The sequence below is a fragment of the Pseudopipra pipra genome, chromosome 4, assembly GCF_036250125.1.
Source record: "Pseudopipra pipra isolate bDixPip1 chromosome 4, bDixPip1.hap1, whole genome shotgun sequence".
Classification (NCBI taxonomy): domain Eukaryota; kingdom Metazoa; phylum Chordata; class Aves; order Passeriformes; family Pipridae; genus Pseudopipra; species Pseudopipra pipra.
The window spans coordinates 68,596,230-68,614,516 of record NC_087552.1 but is presented as its reverse complement, the minus strand read 5'-3'; the positions used below and the strand labels follow the sequence as shown (position 1 = coordinate 68,614,516).

At 38.4% G+C, this 18,287-nt stretch overlaps 1 protein-coding gene across 6 annotated transcripts in view; it reads right to left on the bottom strand.

The window, feature by feature from the left end:
• FAM53A (family with sequence similarity 53 member A) overlaps nt 1-18,287 on the bottom strand; it is a 70,713-nt gene that overhangs the window by 14,600 nt on the left and 37,826 nt on the right. For 5 of the 6 annotated variants that reach the window (XM_064653447.1, XM_064653450.1, XM_064653449.1 and 2 more), the window contains exon 5: nt 17,368-17,412. The exons of the other annotated variant lie outside the window; for it this stretch is intronic. In XM_064653447.1, the coding sequence (XP_064509517.1) occupies nt 17,368-17,412 (45 nt within the window). The remainder of the gene's footprint in view (nt 1-17,367; nt 17,413-18,287) is intronic. 6 annotated transcript variants of the gene reach the window in all.

The window sequence follows — 18,287 nt, the reverse complement described above, 5'->3', positions numbered from 1 at the left end:
TAAGACAGGACTATGGGGACAGATGAATTACTGTCTCAGAAAACTGACTGGAGAAGACGGCAAAAAGAGCCAGGACAAGGCTTGCCCATCCACCCTTCTCTTACACACCAGATGGCCATGAAAAAACAACAGTTATCTGTCCTTAAAAATCAGTGATCACAAAGAAAGGACTTTGGTATTAACTCTCAAGTCTATACCCATTTGAGAGATGGCTGGGTGCCAGTGAAAGGAACTGTGGCAAGTCAGAAGAGTCTGTACAAGCTCCATTTATATCCTAATCCTTTCAGAGATCTCTCTCCTCCAGCCCAGTGTCTGAAAGGGGTCTAAGCAATTGTGATCCACAACTTCAACACTGAAACCTTCTCAGTCAGTATTCTTACATAGCAAGCCTGTGTTAAAAGTGATCTACAACTGGTTCTAACTGTATCAAATCATATATTGGCAAAAATCAGGAACCTCTAGGAGATTTGCAATTTATCCTAGTTAAGTAGCTAATAATACATTAAGTGAAGTCTGAGTTTATCCTGAACCTCCAATTTTAAAATTAATGCTCCAAAAGCATTGGGGTAGTTTGAACAAAGAATGTGGCTTTAAAAGAAAAGGGTCATACAACAGAAGTATTTGTTTAACCTCAATAAGGTTGTTACCACTACTTAGCACTTTGAGCAGTATTACTTCAGTCCTCATGATGATCATTATTCAGAAATGTGTTTCCATGGCAAGGCCTCCAATCTCCAGAAGCAGAGCACAGGGAACAAGGTACAGAAAACTCTTTATATAAATATATATATATAAATTGTATATATGCTCTTTAAGCAGCCACAAACAAATCCCTGTCTCCTGATGCTAGTTAGAATAAACACAGTGATACTAGCCTACATGAACACTTACATTAACTTACTCAGTGTTGACTCCTCTGATTTGGAGTGGTATCACCTGTGCTCCTAACAGAAGGATTTTATTATGACATGTACACAGATTTCCTTGGCCATTTCCAATAGTTCACCATTTTCTACAACTGCTGTATTTTCACAAGCACATGCTGGCTTACGTCCACTGCAAATGTCTGGAGGCCATTTGAACAAGTCTGTATTATACTTTACTCAAGCTAAAAGTGAGGATGCAAGTATTTAGTTGACAAGATTTAAGAAGTGGATGCATACTTCAGGTATTGCAAGTATGCATTCACAAAAGGATTCCTCCTACCTTCATTAAACAGTGAAGAACAACATACTAGACTTAAATGTATCCTAAAGTTTAATCAAATTGGTTTTGTATCAGACTGTATCACTGCAAGATGCAACAAAAACATTACCCTTGACATCCAGGTGCCCTGTTGACTTGAAGAGCTCATTTTTACCTTAAAACTGAATTCTTTCTGCTGTCCACTCTTCCAGGGAAAGAACACCTCCTGCAGAGCTCAACCACCACAGAAAAGAGGTAAGGTAACCTGAATTTAGAACAAGTTTTTTTCCACGAGATAAGGTACCAACCAGACAGTTTGGATCTCAATGAACAATGTAATAGCTGTTCAAAAGATGGGAATCAATTAAGTTCTTTCCAGTATACTGAAGCCACTTAAGATCATTTATCACTACTAAGGACCTGTGCTTTCTACAGTTGAAGTAGCTTAGGCTCAGTACCAGAGAGGAGAGAAAATTCTTACTTCTTCATATGGTTATTTGAACTTTCTAGGAGGTATGTCCTCTCCCTAGGAGAAGGAACAACAGGAGGAATTCAGTTATTTTAGAACATGAATAGCAGAAAATAGTATTTTTCAACATAGAGCATATATATTCTTTAGTTACAAATCCGAGGTGAGTCTGGAAATTAAACACTTCACTGCAAAGTTAAGTATTTCTGTTCATTTTACATTATTACATTCCTACTCACCTGACCAAGTACTTTAATTTAACAAGTTTAAGAGCCATTTACCAGCCCAACTGCACACTTGCATGCCCTGAGAACACACCTTATTGTGCCAACTATGAGAGTTTTACAAAATTTTTAAAAGCAAGTTTTTTGCTCTGGGACATGCAATTTTAACAAGCTTTGGAAATTCAACTTAAAGGAATTTTTGGTTCTATAGTAATGCATGCTCAAGTTACAAGGGCTACCTGATCCAAATAACATTAAATGTTAAACACAATGGCCACTGTGCATGGAGCACTTCAGGAATATACCATCACCTGGTAACACTGAAGTCCATATTTTGATTCGGGTAAGTATCCTTAAAACAAGTATGATGAATAACATTCTCAAAAAAACCCCTGCAAGGCAAGCTATTATGCAAAAGTAAACAATTTAAAAGCTGAAAAAGAGAGAAGGGGAAAACCAACACACTATGTTTACATTTTAAGGATTTAGAGCACATCAGGAGTCTCGGCCTCTGGATCAGTTTTATTATTGTGCACTAACGAAGAATTTCACAGAGGCTCTGTGTTGACTGTGCTTCAAGCACATCTGATTTCTGCCACTCTAAGCACACACTACAGCAGTTAAAGTAACCTTGAAGCTCTACAAAATAGGACATGACAGTTAAGCCACAAGCACCTGTCACATGCGTTTTAAGATCCTATTTAAGATCTTTCATGCTACTTGTACATCACAACACTACTTCATATCATTTATTTTAACCTACAATTGCAGTCTAAATACCCTTATAACATATATATTTTAAAAAGGACAAGTTATAAACTAGCTGAAATAAGGTTGCCCCAGCATTAGCTGAAGTTCAGAAAATTTTTACTCCTACTGAGCAATTTATACCACAGTATTCTTGTCTGGATGCTGCAAAGACCACCAAGTTCTCCTGCTCCTTACTGTTAATGTTCATTAGCCTAGAAGGCAGGCAAAGCACACACTGATCAACATAAAACAGAACTGAAAGCTGAGAGTTAAAATATTATTAGATGAAGAAAAAAGCCTCACACACTATCAACAGCCTGGTCTAACAACACCTGGAATCTGCAAAACTCCATCACAGAAGGACAATACCTTTGCAGGGCTTAAATTGGTCAACCCCTGGCCTTAAAGGCTCCGTTAAATTCTGCATTTGTAAAACCTATAAGTGTAATTGGTGGCCCAAGCAATCATAAATGGAATTTCTGAGTTGTGACAAACTTGTCTACCTCTTGCATGAGAAAAGGGACCACATGGGCTATGTGACTTCTACTTTTACTGTTCAGGCTAGGCTGAGGGAAGGGAGTTTCTTTAGCAGGACAGAAATATTACTAAGTGTGGTATTGCAGCCTCCTGCTACATGCATCCCTCCTGGGTAAGGACAAGGTGGAAGGAGAAGAGGCTCAAGACCTACCCAGGCACCAGTGACCCCAGTGAAGCACTAGTGCATCCAGAAGGGACACACTGAGCCAGGTTCTGATGCAACTTGAGTGTCTACCCAAGTGTGAAATCTACCATTCCTCATCCCCCTTACACCAATGTGCACAGTGTGTTCTCTTCCTACTCTACTGAAGCATTATGTCCTTTCAAAAATGAAATAAAAGCTACCTCATTTTACACTTATATATAGTTACATACAAAAAATTCTGCACGTAAAATTTCAACACTTTGATATTTCTGATCAAGGCAGAGTGTATAGTGATGCCAGTGGTCCTGGAATGCTAGGCTACTGAAAATGCAAATACTGAAAGTTAAACATGAGGTCCCCATTTTTGCAAACCCCAAGATGTCAAAACATCCCCCTTCTCCCTTTTTAGAGGAAAACAGACATAATTAAAGGCTTGCACTTACAGAGAAAGAACTGGAAAGAGGCACTAAGACAAAAGTGCCTGCATTTAGCTGTTCTACAATAGTCACACCCTTCTCACTTGATAACTGTGCTACACAGACAAGCCTCAACTCACTCATACATACTTGGGGCCTTGCTACAACTTATCCACTCAAAATAACAAGTTGTCAAACCAGCAGTCTGATTAGGGGGGAAAAAATAAAATTCTTAAATTCCAGGCTTCCTTTGGCAATAACTGCAAAACAATTCATGTCAAAGAATGTTTGTGCCGCGTTCAAATTAAAACCAGAGGGTGCTTCCCTACTACAGGAGAAACATGTTTGACAATCTAAAGATATCCATTGTCAAATCATCCTGTATACCTTGCATTAATTAAGCAGAATTCAATTAAACACAAATTCAGTTCAGATGAGTTCACTGGCTTTCATGCAGCTGGAAGCAATGCTCCAAGGTTGAACAAAGAAATTTATTCAAACAGCTGCAAAAAAGTTAAATCCTCTCTCCTATCCCAGTTTCCAAAGCATTCTGCATTTTTGCTTCCCCTGTGATCCTTCTTTATAATGTCCAGAAGACAGGATTTTTGCACCAAAAAAAAAAAAAAATAAACTGCCAAGATTAGCTCCAAAATGTTTTAGTTACACTTAAAATAGTTGTTGAAATTATGTTTTAGTTTACATCAGTTTATCATTTTTTGTATCATTTGAGCACTTGAGTGCTTAGTCACTTGGTTGAAGTTTACAAGGTTGCCACATAAATAATGGAGTTATCAGCACACAGAACCCCTGCGCTGGCTGCTCAGCACACAGTGAGAGCAAGCAGGAACAGTTCCACTCAAGAAATGAGGATACATTTGCTATTTTCTCAAAGCTATATGAAGACAGTTAAAAAAATGAAAGTACTATTAAGCAAACATTTAGATCAATGGAACAGTCATTTCACAGAGCTCTGAATGAACCAAGTTCATTTTTTTAATTACTGCAAATTCAAGACTCCTACAAAAGGCTAAATAGGTGGATAAAGTGTGTCATATCAGTATTGCAACATAAAAAAAACCCCAAACAAACAATAAATGGAGAGCCACCAGGGCTTCTGCTTCACACAGGGTGCTGCAGCTGAGACAAGCTCTTCACATTTTTTGCAGTTTTACTGTTAAAAAGCCAAAGTACCAGTTTAGCCACTACAGGTTTGTCAAAAACACACTGCCAGCAAGACACATGTTTTGACAGCAAAATTAAGTTTAACACAGAGAGAACCTATCTATTACTTATCCTGTTGATGACTTGTACTATAAATTGTATTTCATCTCTGACTACCTTCTACTGCACTTCAGAGTTAAGAACTCCTGTTCAGGAGCTGCATTTTGTTCTCCATCACTTCATTATTACAACAGACCTAATCTCCCAGGTACCACCTTATTTGCTAGCTAATGCTAATATTTACTTGAACTATTTAATTGCATATTTAAACCAGAAAGGTGATGCCTGATCAAAGTATTTTCCTTAAAGTCAGATACACAACACTGCAGATGTGTTCACATGGCAAAGGAATCTCAAAAATCTATGGTGGGATCTCTGACAAGGGGAACAGTGCAGAGAAGCTATAACCATGACAACAGTGAGTCGCCAAGAAAGAGAGACTTCGACACCTCCTGGTATCAAAACAAGTCTTAACTTCATCCCGTGTTGCCCAAATACAAACAGTATTTTTTGCTCCAAACTGACACTTTCAATCTTGATCACTGAAGAGCAAACTTGAAACCAGCTCCTTCTGCTACATATACGTAAAAATGACTCAGATTAGAAAATTATTCAAGAACTAAGAAAACCAAAGACTCCAAGACCTAAAGAAAAGCATGTTAAAATAATTATTTCTTTTGGTCTCTGCTTGCACAGAAAGGTGGACAATTCAGAACATCTAGATATGAAGAAACTAGTAAGATCTGAAAGAACTTTAGTCTCATTTACTACTCATTTTCTTTGAACAGGCTTTCCTGAAAGTGACCATATTAATTTCTGCCATAGAAAACTTTTTTCATTTAACAAAAAATTCTTTAATCCTTTGCTTCAAAATGCACAGTAAAAAACTCATTCATCTGATCACTGAATCCTGGTAAATTCCCACATGGATTCCAGAAACAGTCAACATCCAAAACAATGGACTGCCCATCAGCACCGGGTGTCCTTCCTGCTGATCTCTCCCTTCCACAATAAAGTCCCCAGATTGGAGAGGCTTCTTGACACTGTCGATTCCCAGATAACTCTTCTAAAATAGGGAAGACTCCTCTTGCTTTTTGCAAACTTAAATCATTCCCATTTCAAAATGGAAATTCCCCTCTACACATATACACAAGTCTTCACCCTTGTAATTTTCATGACAAAAGCTCATTTCATCTCAGGATTGCAGCTGCATTTGCTATAAGCCAATTTTATTCCTTCACCCAAAATCCCCAGCAGTCATCATACTAAAGTATTCTTATGGATACAAGTCTGAAGCAAGTTATTTTCTCTAATATGTATATATACCACACTGAATTCAAAAAGTCTTTCTGAACATCAGAAACCCCACAAAAGATGAGTTTTCTGCACTAATCCAGCTTAAACCTGGTACCTCCTTATCTTCTTCCTGTGTGTACTGATCTCACAGGAAGCTTCTTGGGTGGAGACTTGAGAAAGTTTTAAAGATCCTCTGAACTGTATCTGAATTACTAGTTTGGTTCTCTTTCACATGCCCATTTTTACTGTCCAAAGAAACAGACCTAAACCAGACTATAGTTCCAGAGAAAAAACTCAGCCCTGGCACACCTTCATCTCCTTAGAGCTGAAAAGTTCACACACCCCACTCAGCACAGCAATTAATTGCAACTCCTAACATACTCTACTTACCCTTATTGACATAATCAAACCAAGTTAAAAGACTCCCATAACTGAGATAGGCAAGGCGGCCGAGTGACCAGACTCCAGTCCAAGGGGGCCAATAACAGCAGCATGACACAATTAGTCTTGGAAGTTACACCTTATCCCAAAAGGAAAAGGGTTAGTTATTTAAAACCACACTATGACATAGTGGCTTGGCACAAAAAGTCAAGATATAGTCTGCATTAAAAGCCCTCATAGCAACGAACTTGCACTGTCTACAAAAAATAAACTAAGCGCTGAACCCCGAGTGCTCACTCCAATGAAGAATGCAGAAAAACAAGTCCAGAAGAGAATAATTGTTTCTTAAATAGTCTCCTGAACATCCAGCCAGTGATCATCGTGATCAAACATTTTCTAAGAACTATATCTCTTCTAGTTCCATGTACTTAACAGCACTGGCATGTCTACCTCAAGTGTGGCACACAAACCTGATCCCAACTCTGATGCTATCCACCTCCAGCCACACCATCATTTTTGAGTTCTGCCGGACTCAGTGCATCAATATTGAGACCCTCATAAAGAGAAGAAACCTAATCAATACAAAACAACTGCACAAAGATGGAGCTGGCCATCTACAGGCAATGCATCTGAGAACTGGTGAAAAGGAAAGGAAAATATGCCCAAAAGAGTACATGATATTAACACACTTCACTAGTTGAGGCTGAGTGACATGAACCACATAAGGGAAGGCTGGAATATTCATGAACTTGATTGAAATGATATCATGGGCACATTTATAGAAAAGCACAAGGTCACACTATCAAACTGCATCACGAGGAACTCATCAGTTGGAAGGGTCAGAGCAGGACAAGAAAAACAAGTGACTGCCGTCACCAACACAATACAGCCGTAAAAGGAGAGAGAATAAAAGCAAAGAGAAAAAAAAAATGTAGTGTATTAAGAAAAGAGCTGGAGGTAGGAAAGGTTCAGCTGGTTTATTTAGCATAGGGAAAAGGACAGTCAGCAATACCTTTCTCTAAACGTGCACACTGTAGAGGGGTCAACTGGAAGGAAGAGCTAAAGAACCAGCTCCAGAGAACACACAATTTGGACAAGTGATATAATCAGCATTAATAAGTTTAAGAAATCACTCACAACCTTATTCTTCACAGCAGTTTTCTGACATAAACCAACCATTTTGGGAATGAATAATAAAATCCAGTTCCAATTAAAACCCATATTAACTGGTGCTCACATATTAATCTTAACAGAAACCAAAACACATTAACTTCTGTTTTATTCACTTGCCTTCTGCAGTAGGTTGAAGCCTGGGAACCTATGTAATCTCTTTTAACAAGAGACTACAGCTTGGCTATACATCTGACAGCTATCACTTCTTGGAAATTGATGTTTCTACAGTATTTAAGTCTAACCAAGAAGGCTGAGGAATAGAAACTAGTAGGGTGGGGAGCGTTGCACAAGAACAAACTTGTCAAAAATCTCAGAACATATTTAAATAGATCACACAAAAAATATTTTGACCACAAGCTGGTCAGTGAAGGGTGAAAGCAGCCTTAGTCTGTGTACACAAAGCCTTTTCAGATGGAGAAAAAAAATAATCAAAGTATGTATGAGTCACATTAAGGAACTGAAATGACTGATCTGGAATTGACATGTGGAAGGGGAAGGAGCTTAAATGCAGAGGGAGTTAACAGCAGCGCTCATAGTTCACTAACAGTTCCACTGAGGTTTGTTCTTACAGATTAGAGGTTATTACAAATACGACTGTTCACTGAAAATGCATTTCAACATCCTGCCCCTCCTCTTCATTTCCTTCTCTGTAATCCCTTGGTTTACAGTTTCCAAGCATGAACTTCAAGGACCAAGTTATTTCTGCTGTAACCCAAAGGTAAGACTACTAATATGCATTTCAAACTATATTATCATTACAAAACTAGACTTGACCCTCACTCTGAATGAATATAAATCAAATGATCCCCCATAGAAAGAACGATTCAGTCCATTTCACAATAAAGGAAGAACTTCACCACTACAGAAGGAAAAAAAAAAACAACAAAAACACCCCAGTATGACAGCAGCTAAAGCAGCCAAGCAGTACTGCTTGCAATATCTCCTGTAAGATATCAAAGCAAAAAAAAAGGTTGTGTGGGGTTTGGTTGGGTTTTTTTTTTTTTTAGATAAACAGAGAAGAAATTCAAAGTGTCCCAAACCTGTCACTTGTTACACTCCACAGACAATATGTTGTAGCACTAGTCTGGATCTCTTTCCTATTTAGGTCACAGTTCCTGCTACTCCCACAAGTTACTGCAGGACAGAAAAACACCTCACATTGCCACTATTAGTTGCAATGAACATAGCAGGATATTGATTTTTGTTTTGTATGACTGGCAGCTGGTTTCGTCACTATTTAGAACAAGAGTCTGAACTGAAGTTATTTCACAGGTGCATGAGAAACTCCCAAAGTAGAAGATCCAGCATGTATCAACAGACTCACACCTGAAGAAAAAAACCAGCATTTATGCCTAAAAAGACATTTGAAACCAAAGGCCATCTCAAGAACATCAACCTTACAAACAATGCTGCTCAGGGAAATAATAATTGGAAGAGACAGGCATTGAGAGCTATTCATAGACCTAGAGCATACACTAAAAAGGTTGCAGAGGACATTCCCTCCTTTCCCCTTCAATGCTGGCATCCCCTCCTGAAGTACAATAGCATGCTTTTTTTAACCCATAGCTTTAAGGCACTAACTTCCAGACTATCAAACTGCTGACAGTGGTAAAGGAAGAAAAAAAATAGCTCTAAATTCTGCTTGGGAATAGACCTCTTGGGCAGTTTTTACCCTTTTTGCCACCATCATCTACCTGCTGACTGTGCCACACACCCTACTTGTGAGACTTGTCTCATGGCTCCCCAGAGGTCTTCATATTTTTCACAATATGTACTAAGACAGAAAAAGCCAGAACCATGCTAAGTGGATTACAATTTAACACAGTAACATTAAACTTTCAGAACCACAGTCTGCAGAAACAGACTCACTAGAAAAATACAAGCACAAGCCATAACAAGTGCTGCTTCAGTAAGTGCTGATCCCATTTCAGTAAAGAAGATCCCATTTGAGCCAGTTTGGGTAGTGGAATGGTCCTTTTTGTTACAACAGTGGTGACCGGGAGCAAATAGTGGGCAGGGAGATGGAGTTCACATGATAACACAGATGCTGGATACTCTCAGGCCTGGCCCTCAAACATGCTATGGCTACAACTGAGCCATCCAGCAAATGTCAGGGTCACTAGATCCACTGGAACTTTCTGATGGAAGGCAGAGAATATTTCTCACTGCCATAGTGAAAACAGAGCAGGACTTACCCACACTCAGCACCAGAAAGGTTTTCTGGACAGTTAATTCTCTACAAGGGAATTTAAACAGGATTTTGACACCAGACCAAAGAACTTGAAAAATCCCCAAACGGAAAGCAGCAAAGCAAGGACAGCAAAGAGAACTCAGAGCAAAGCCAAAAGGGACTCACAGAACAGTAACATACATCAAATGGAACGTGAAGAGTGGCAAGCTGCGTAAACTACTTAATTCTGTACATGTCCTGGTCTCACACAGTAATATAAAAAGAATTACTCCTGCTTCCAACATTCCATTCTGTTGTCCTCCCTCCAAAAGAACGAGAGGTTACAGCAGCAAATAATAGCCCATAACATCCTTATAAAACACAAGCACAGGCAGGCACACACAGACCCAATAAAACAGGGAAAGAAGCTGGCAACATTTAGGAGGAAAAAAGTTTTTAGACCATGTGGAACTAGTCAGCAGACATCATACCAGCTTGCCAATTCCCAGTGAACACAGACATGGATTTTGTAAGGATGCTTAACTGCCATTTGACTCCCAGTTGAACAGTTCCATACTTTACGTTTGTACCATGTAAGATTCATCCTGGAAGAAAAAGCCTTATGTGCCGACAGTAAGATTTCCTTTCTCAAGGCCTGTTACTGAAGGAGCTTTTCAAGCTTGAGTACCTTTTTTTTTTTTAAAAAGAACACAGATGGGTAGAAGAGCATCCAAATTCAACAGTAACAGAGACCAGAGGTTCTTCAAACCCTTTGTCAAGCCATCAGAATAACCCCTTCAGGCAACAAAATTCATGGTAAGAAAAACAGTCATCTGTCTTTGAAAAATAACTAGGTCAAGAAAATGCTCTGCTGTGGTTAGAAAAAACCCACAAGGCCACTTCTTAACAAACTTTATGACCTGTACAGCCCTGGTTTGGAACGTAGTTGTCAGTTATGTTTCAGCATGGAAAACTTAAATCTGTTTTTGACAGAGAGATCATTTAAGGAGCAAGATTGGAAAAAAATGTTCCTCTCTAATAGTGCTCAGCCTAGAAAGCTATTTCTAACAAATTAGGGACTCCATTAATTAGCAATTAAAGCTATAAGTACCTTTTTATCATAATGAAAACGGGAATTACACAATATCTGGATTACCCAAGCTCAGATGCATCTGAAATGGAGTCTCAGATGGACAGCAATTCCCAGCCCCCCTCTCCCCCTTCTTTTTAAGCTACCTAAGTAATTCACCTTGTTCATGGCAGGAAGAGGCAAAAGCATTAAATTTAAGACTTGCATTATCTCCAGCAATTTAGCAAACTGCAGATTCATCCTCAGATATTTACACTGACACCACAGTAAAACAAGTCTCAGTTAATTGGGCCTGTTTATTAAAACAGGATTGGAAAAATTAAAACTGAGTTCAAATTCAAACCTGTAGGTAAAGGCTGAAGGTACTGGGACAGGACCGTAAGTCTGAGATCACACAAGAAGCTTCAGATGTGCACTAGAGCTCTCAGGAAAAGCCTTCCTGCTCTAAGATACCTATTTTGAAAGGCCTTCCTTCTCATAATGGCTGTTCCTCAGGAAAGTTACAAATGTTAACAGCTCTACTGTCAAAAATCTTTATCAGTAACAGAAGGAATTCCCCTAGTTTTACACCATCCAGAGCTATACATGAACTCCATCAGAAGCACTGAGAGAGCATGGATTTGGAAGACCACTCATGTCCAGTAGAGACACCAAATGCCACGGGCAGGACTCTCCCACTGAATAGAAACTGAGTTCTGATAATTAAGGACCCCAGGCTACTCTCAAAACAAGCCAAATTACTGGCAACTGGAAACTTCTAGCTTCCTGAAGTCATTATTTGTAGTACTTTGAACTAAGGTAAAGCAACATAATCTTTGATATATCAAGGATCCTTCTTCTGCTCATCTAAATCAATATGAAGCTAGTGCTACATGCACACCAATATGGGCAAAACATATCTCTTGTCTCCCCAACTATAATAATTATTTTTAATAGATTAAAGTTTAATCTCTGCTGTCCCAGAATATACTCACAAGAACTAAGTGAACAAAAAAAAAAAAGCCCAACAGGTAACCCTGTGAGAGCAATTCATGCTGCTTTTGTACCACGATATAAAAAGTTGGCATTTCAAGGTTTCATGTGTTAGATCAAATTATAAACTGAGTAGAAAATGTTTCTCTAAACCATCCCACTAAAAGGAAAAATACCTGTCAGATGCTAAAGCTTAGCAGGAGCAGGACACTAATTATCCATGATTCATTAGCCATCCCACAAGTCTGTTATTGCTTCCTCATATGGAAAGTTCTTAAGGACTGTCATATTCTGAAGCCTGGCAGTCAGATGACTCACTTTGAGACAAAACATTATCACCAAAATATAATGCCTGTTCCATACAGACATTGTAATCACCATTGTATTTGAAAGATGAAAACAAGGAAAAGGAATTCAGCTTCCCTTCCTCTGAGTCCTCCTCATACAAAACTCAAACCACAGGGGTGGCAATGGGAGGGGAGTGAGGAAGGGAAAAACAAATACTAAAGTGGCTTCTACAACCAAGCCCTCCATAATTTCAAAGCAGAACATATGCACAACACTAACATGCTGCAGGATGACCACATGAAAGCACAGCTTCAGAGAAGATAATGCGTTACCACCAATGCCTTGCACACTGCCATTTGCTTAAGGACACCCTTAAAAACTGAATATAAGAATTCAAGTATTTGGAGAATCCAAACCTAAAATTACACAAGAGTGGATGTGAAAAGAATGAAGTTTTTCCACAGTTAGCATGTCTTCACCTACATAACAAAATTAAACACAAAAAAACTAAAGCAAGTGATGAAGGAAGACCTGTAATTCAGAACAAGAAGAGACAGTTTAACAGTTACTTTTTTTCCACTTACAGAGCTTTCTGGAAAAAATTAATTCAAGTTCCCAATAAGCATTTTATTGAATGGGACAGGAGGGAGTCTCAATCTCAATTACATTCCAGATTAAGAAAGAATCGGGAGGAAGTTGACACGTAGTTGTTTCAACATCCCATTTTGTATTTAATTAAAGATGCCCTCTTCTCCAGCTGTATCCAACTGCAGAATTTCTAGTTCAACTGTAGAACTACTTGAACTGCAAAGTTCAAGAAATTGATACAGCAAACACAAATTGCTATCTGAGGTGCTTCTACTTGAGGAAAAGAAAACCCTCTTTTTTTCAAAGGAAAAGAAGAAACACTGAAAGCCTTGAAATCCAGGCATCCTTCCCAGTTTAATTTGTTGGTATTCAACATCTACCATCAAGCAAAGAGGATCCAAACTCATCCACTCCAGTCTGCTGCTACACAGTCTCCTACACCTCCCTGTTGCAATAACTGCACTCTACAGCCAGCACTGCTCTGCCAGGAAGCCCTCACAGCTTACACAACCTACTACACGGATTGCAAACAAGGTTTCACACTCTGTTCAAAAGGAAAGTTAATTCCACAGGGCAGTGTCTCTGCAATTAAATCCACAGCATTTTTTCCCCCATTTTGAGCTGAGCTACACGTTCCTTATACACACTTGGATAAAGCTCACATGTTTTACATGAAAAGCCCAGACAAGTCAAGTAGCTACAGACCATAACATCATCTGGGATCTTAAGCCCTATGAGAATCATTGTCAAGTTCATTTATAACCTGTCCTGCCTTTCTTATAGATAGATGTTGGAAGCTTTATACAGTATTTGCCTCCCTCTGAAAGAATGGTATAATCTATTATCTTTCTTCCATTTTAGGAAACTAAACTGTTCTCACTTCCACAAAAATCCATCACAGCACACTAACAAACTAAAACCCAAGTTTGAGTCTCTGCACCTCCCCATCAGCAGTACAAGCTCCTAATGTTTGCTCTCCCCAAGGCCCTTTAAAGTCACTCATGGCACAAAGGTTGTCCTCAGGCAATGCTGCTACACACATTTTGGTGAAAGACTCAGCTCTTCTTCCAAGAGTACTTCTGATTTCACCTGGTACAGTGTTTGAATTAATTTTAAAAAGTTAAAACGTAATTTGCTACATCGTTTTGCTAGTTATTAAGCATAATACCCAGTTTTAAAAATAAAGATTTTCAAGCACTTCAAATTAAAAAAACCATCTGGGAAGAGATGGAAAATGAACATCAGTTTTGCAACACCACAGTGTTAATATGAACTATGTAATTATAGATAGCCCTTTTAACTGATTTTAACAAAGTCACTCTTGAAACAGAAAAATTTAGAGACCTCCTACGTTACTTTCACACAACAGATGTGCAGTTCATCTATTTAGGTTTGGAAGGATGAAAGAGCCATACAACTATGCCTGAAATGACAAAATCCAACTCAAAACTGATTGTCAGATAGTAACATAACGCCCAGTGGAAAATACAGATTTCTGACAAGGTTACAAAGCTGTCTTTAAGCTGAAGTCAACTACTTATCCCACAAATGTATACTCTAAAAATAGTTTCACACCTCCCTGAAAATACTACTGCTATTTAAGCAAGTTCCTGCTCAAACAATGGACACAGCAAGAGACAAGCACTAGATGCTACATATGATTAAGAAATTTAAAAGAATGCTATACTGATTATAACAGTATAAAATAAAGTTGTGCTGGTCTGGGATGGGTTTTTTGTTTGGTTGGGGTTTTTTTAAATGTTTGGAGTTTAAGTCTACTTACAGACTTTTTGTTCTGATGCAATACATGTTAAGGAACTTATTTTTATTTTTTTTTAGTTTTGAAAACAGCAGTCGATTATTTTTAACATAAGAACTTCAACATAGTAAGTAGCATCTGTATAACACTTCACAAACAAGAGTAAATAAAGCTTAAGATGATTGAAAAGGTTTATCACTTTCTACAAAATATTAATTTCATTAACCTATTTTATTGGAGTACTTTGAAGAGGTTGAAATTATTCAGAGACCTAACTATTAGGAAAAGGAATAGTCTAAATGTTTGACTGGAAATGGAGATCCAGCTGAACACTTCAGCTGGTCCTACTCAAGTCCTCAAAGCTCTGCAAGAAGCTCTAAGTCCTTGACTATTATTTCTTGGAGCAAAAACCTACTGCTCATGTGTAATTCTAACTCATGAAAAAAAACCATTCCAGGCAAAAGCGCACTATCATTAGTAAGTGTTTCACAAAACAGATACCACACTTAATACCTGCTATCCCTCCTCCTGCAAAAGCTGCTTTCAAATAGAGACTAAGAGAGCTCATACATTTTCATTAACTAGAGGACTGGGAAGCTTAAAGTTCTATTTCCACGAAATATGATGATGACAGTAGGAAAGATCCAAAAATACATGACACTATCTTAAGTGAGTCTGAATGAATATTATAGCTTAAGCAAAACTGCCTTTCCTCCCCACAAAAGGCTCTTTATCTGCTAAGGAAACCACATTCCTGGAGGCATTTAAAAGGCTACAGTGGACCAAATACTAGAAAAACATATATTGTGGGAAGTAATCAGACACTAACAGAGAATGAGACAGGATGATTTAAGACATCTTTCCTCACCCATGATTCCCCCAACTGGTTTTTACAGATTGACAGCACAAACTTTGACTCAAATTGCTGTACATTATTTTTTATTTAATTTAAGGATATGGGAGGTTTAATCATACTACACAGCAGATGCCTATTGCTCAACTTCAGAGAAGCAGATTTAACAAAGAGTTCAAGTCAAAATACTTGGAAATTTCTTAAGACATCTGTTACCCAGAGGCAGGTGCAGAGCTCAGTAATTTCTGAGCTGTTTCACAATCACAGTGGTGCTGGGACTGTCACTGGCCACCACTGAAGTTTGCTCAAGAAGTCTCTCCCTTTTGTAAATGCCACAAGAATAGACATCTCAAGATGTCAAGAACCTACCTGTTCCTCTCCAAAGAAAATTTCTTCCTGATCTTAGCAATTCTCTGGCTTCTTAACTGATTTCCAATGAACAAATAAGATACCTTGATCAACCTCTAGCAAATTGCAGCTGACTTGCACTTCATTATTCAAAATCCTGGAGGCATAGCAGTAGTTTACTTTCACTCTGCTGAAGCTTAGAAAACCTACAAGTATCTTATTGCATTCCTTTCCATTCAGACATCTGTCCTACAAGACATAAGGTTACCCTTAAAGAAAAAAAAACACACTTTGGAACTATTGAACTCTTTAGCCTCTTACATGTAGGGGTACACTGTACAGGCAAACAAACATTTTTCTTGAGGTCCATTGCTAACAGTTTCTTTTCAGCTATAAATTATGTTTATGCCTAGAAGTGGATTTAAACCACTGATTTATTTAGCTGGACAATTCTGATACAATTTTTGATACAATCTTGATATTTAAAATACAAATGATGTTACCGTTTGCTTTCTCGCTTTATGATCACTTACAGAAATTATTACCATGGGAAGAAAAGAAGTCCCAGAACTGTTTTTCAAAGCAAAGGCAGGCCAGAATTAGTTTTATTTTTCAAAAGTTAAGTTAAAGGTTCCCCTGGGAATAGGTATTAAAACAGGTATTAAAATTTCAAATAAGAACTAAAATTCTGTCCCTGGCTGAACTGCTTCATTCATAGTTGTTCTTTTTGGTTCTTAAGCTAATACAAAGGGAAACTACCAGTGTTGCATATTTATATTTGCTACCATTTTATTGATCCCAATCAAACCCAGCCCAATCCTTCTCCACATATTACTCATCTGTATTGCATTTTCCACAAACCATATTCCAAAAGCCAAGGGCATCAAGGGTGCCCTGCAGCAGAAGATACCCCCACATACAGTGCAAGGACATCTACCATCTATTTTATCAACAAAGCACTGAATTTCAATGTGTCATTCACAGGTAGGAAAAAAAAAAAATCAGACCTACATTCTGACCAAGAGATGCTGTAGTACACCTTGCAAGTGTACCACAAGAGCTTAAGGGATTAAAACCTGCAATCGCATTAAAGATCTTCCCCAAATCACACTACACTGGCGTGCAGGGCAGAGAACAGCCTTTGCTGACTCCACTGTATCCACAAGCAGAAATTACATCTACCCCAAATAACCTGTTTGTTCCCATTTTGACAGGTTACAAGCTTTACATAAGCATCTCAAGCTATTTAAAGAAACACGGTTACTATTTACAGCACACAATCTGAATGAACTTCATGAGCCAGTACTTAACCTGCTTTAGCCAGTGCAGGCCTGAATCACAGGACACTCTGATTGCTTTGTAAGGGACTCTGTACCACTTATCTTGCACATGCTAAAACAGCAGCCTGGGAGAAAGCCTAACATGAGAGAGCAGCTACTTCACTACACTACTTACATGCAGGGAAACTGTCTTTGCCATGTCCATTCTTGGATTCTACTTACAGTAGTAACACTGATTGTGCAGTTCAGGAACATTAATCCACTTTGCTGTAGCATAATCAAAATGAACAAATTTACTGTAACTATGCCTAACAGGGCATAACTCAAAATCTTCTGGACAACAAGAATTCTAGGAATCCAAGGAGAATGCTTTAGAGCCTATTGTGCTTAAACTTAGTGAGGTCACGGCATGGCTAAGTCATAAACCTGTCCACATACTGACCATTACAGTAACCTCAAGGGGCAAAAAAACCCCAAATCAATGCCTGATAGTTCTCAGATTGCAACCATGCATTTTGTTACTCTGGTTTAGATACTTATATGAAATAATTAGTATAACATCTATTCTCATTGGCTTCTGCAAACTGGCCCACACGAAGGAAAACTCAAGTAAGTGGATGCAGAGATTGGAGAAGAGAGATCAGGAGTTATAGCAAGGAAGTCTCTGCAGGAAAAGCAGCACTCATCTGAGCCAAGTTCAGTCACAGCACTGCTGATGTGTTCTGCCCTTTATTAAGTACTGCCTCCTCATCAAACCCTTCAGGGAAACATATCCAGCCCAAACATTCCCAACATTTTAAAACTGCCATGGAAATCACTATCAACTAGTTCCTATGTTTATTCTCACATGTAAGTGATACTTATTTTGCTGTTTTGGTTGAAGTTCACATCTTTGACTTATGTGTTCACACTCACTCCTTTAAGAAAATCTCCTTAATATACAGAGACATCACTGCGACCTGCAGCATAAAGTCAATAATCATAAAGCAGAGACAACTTGAGTTCAATTTACTTGTATAATCAAAGTTATACATGTGTTTTGCCTATTCAAGACCTTAAACTTCAAGAAAGACAATAAATCAAGCATTCAGGTATTTGCAGGTGACGATGACCTGTTTAGAAACATTAAATTCTAGTTGTAA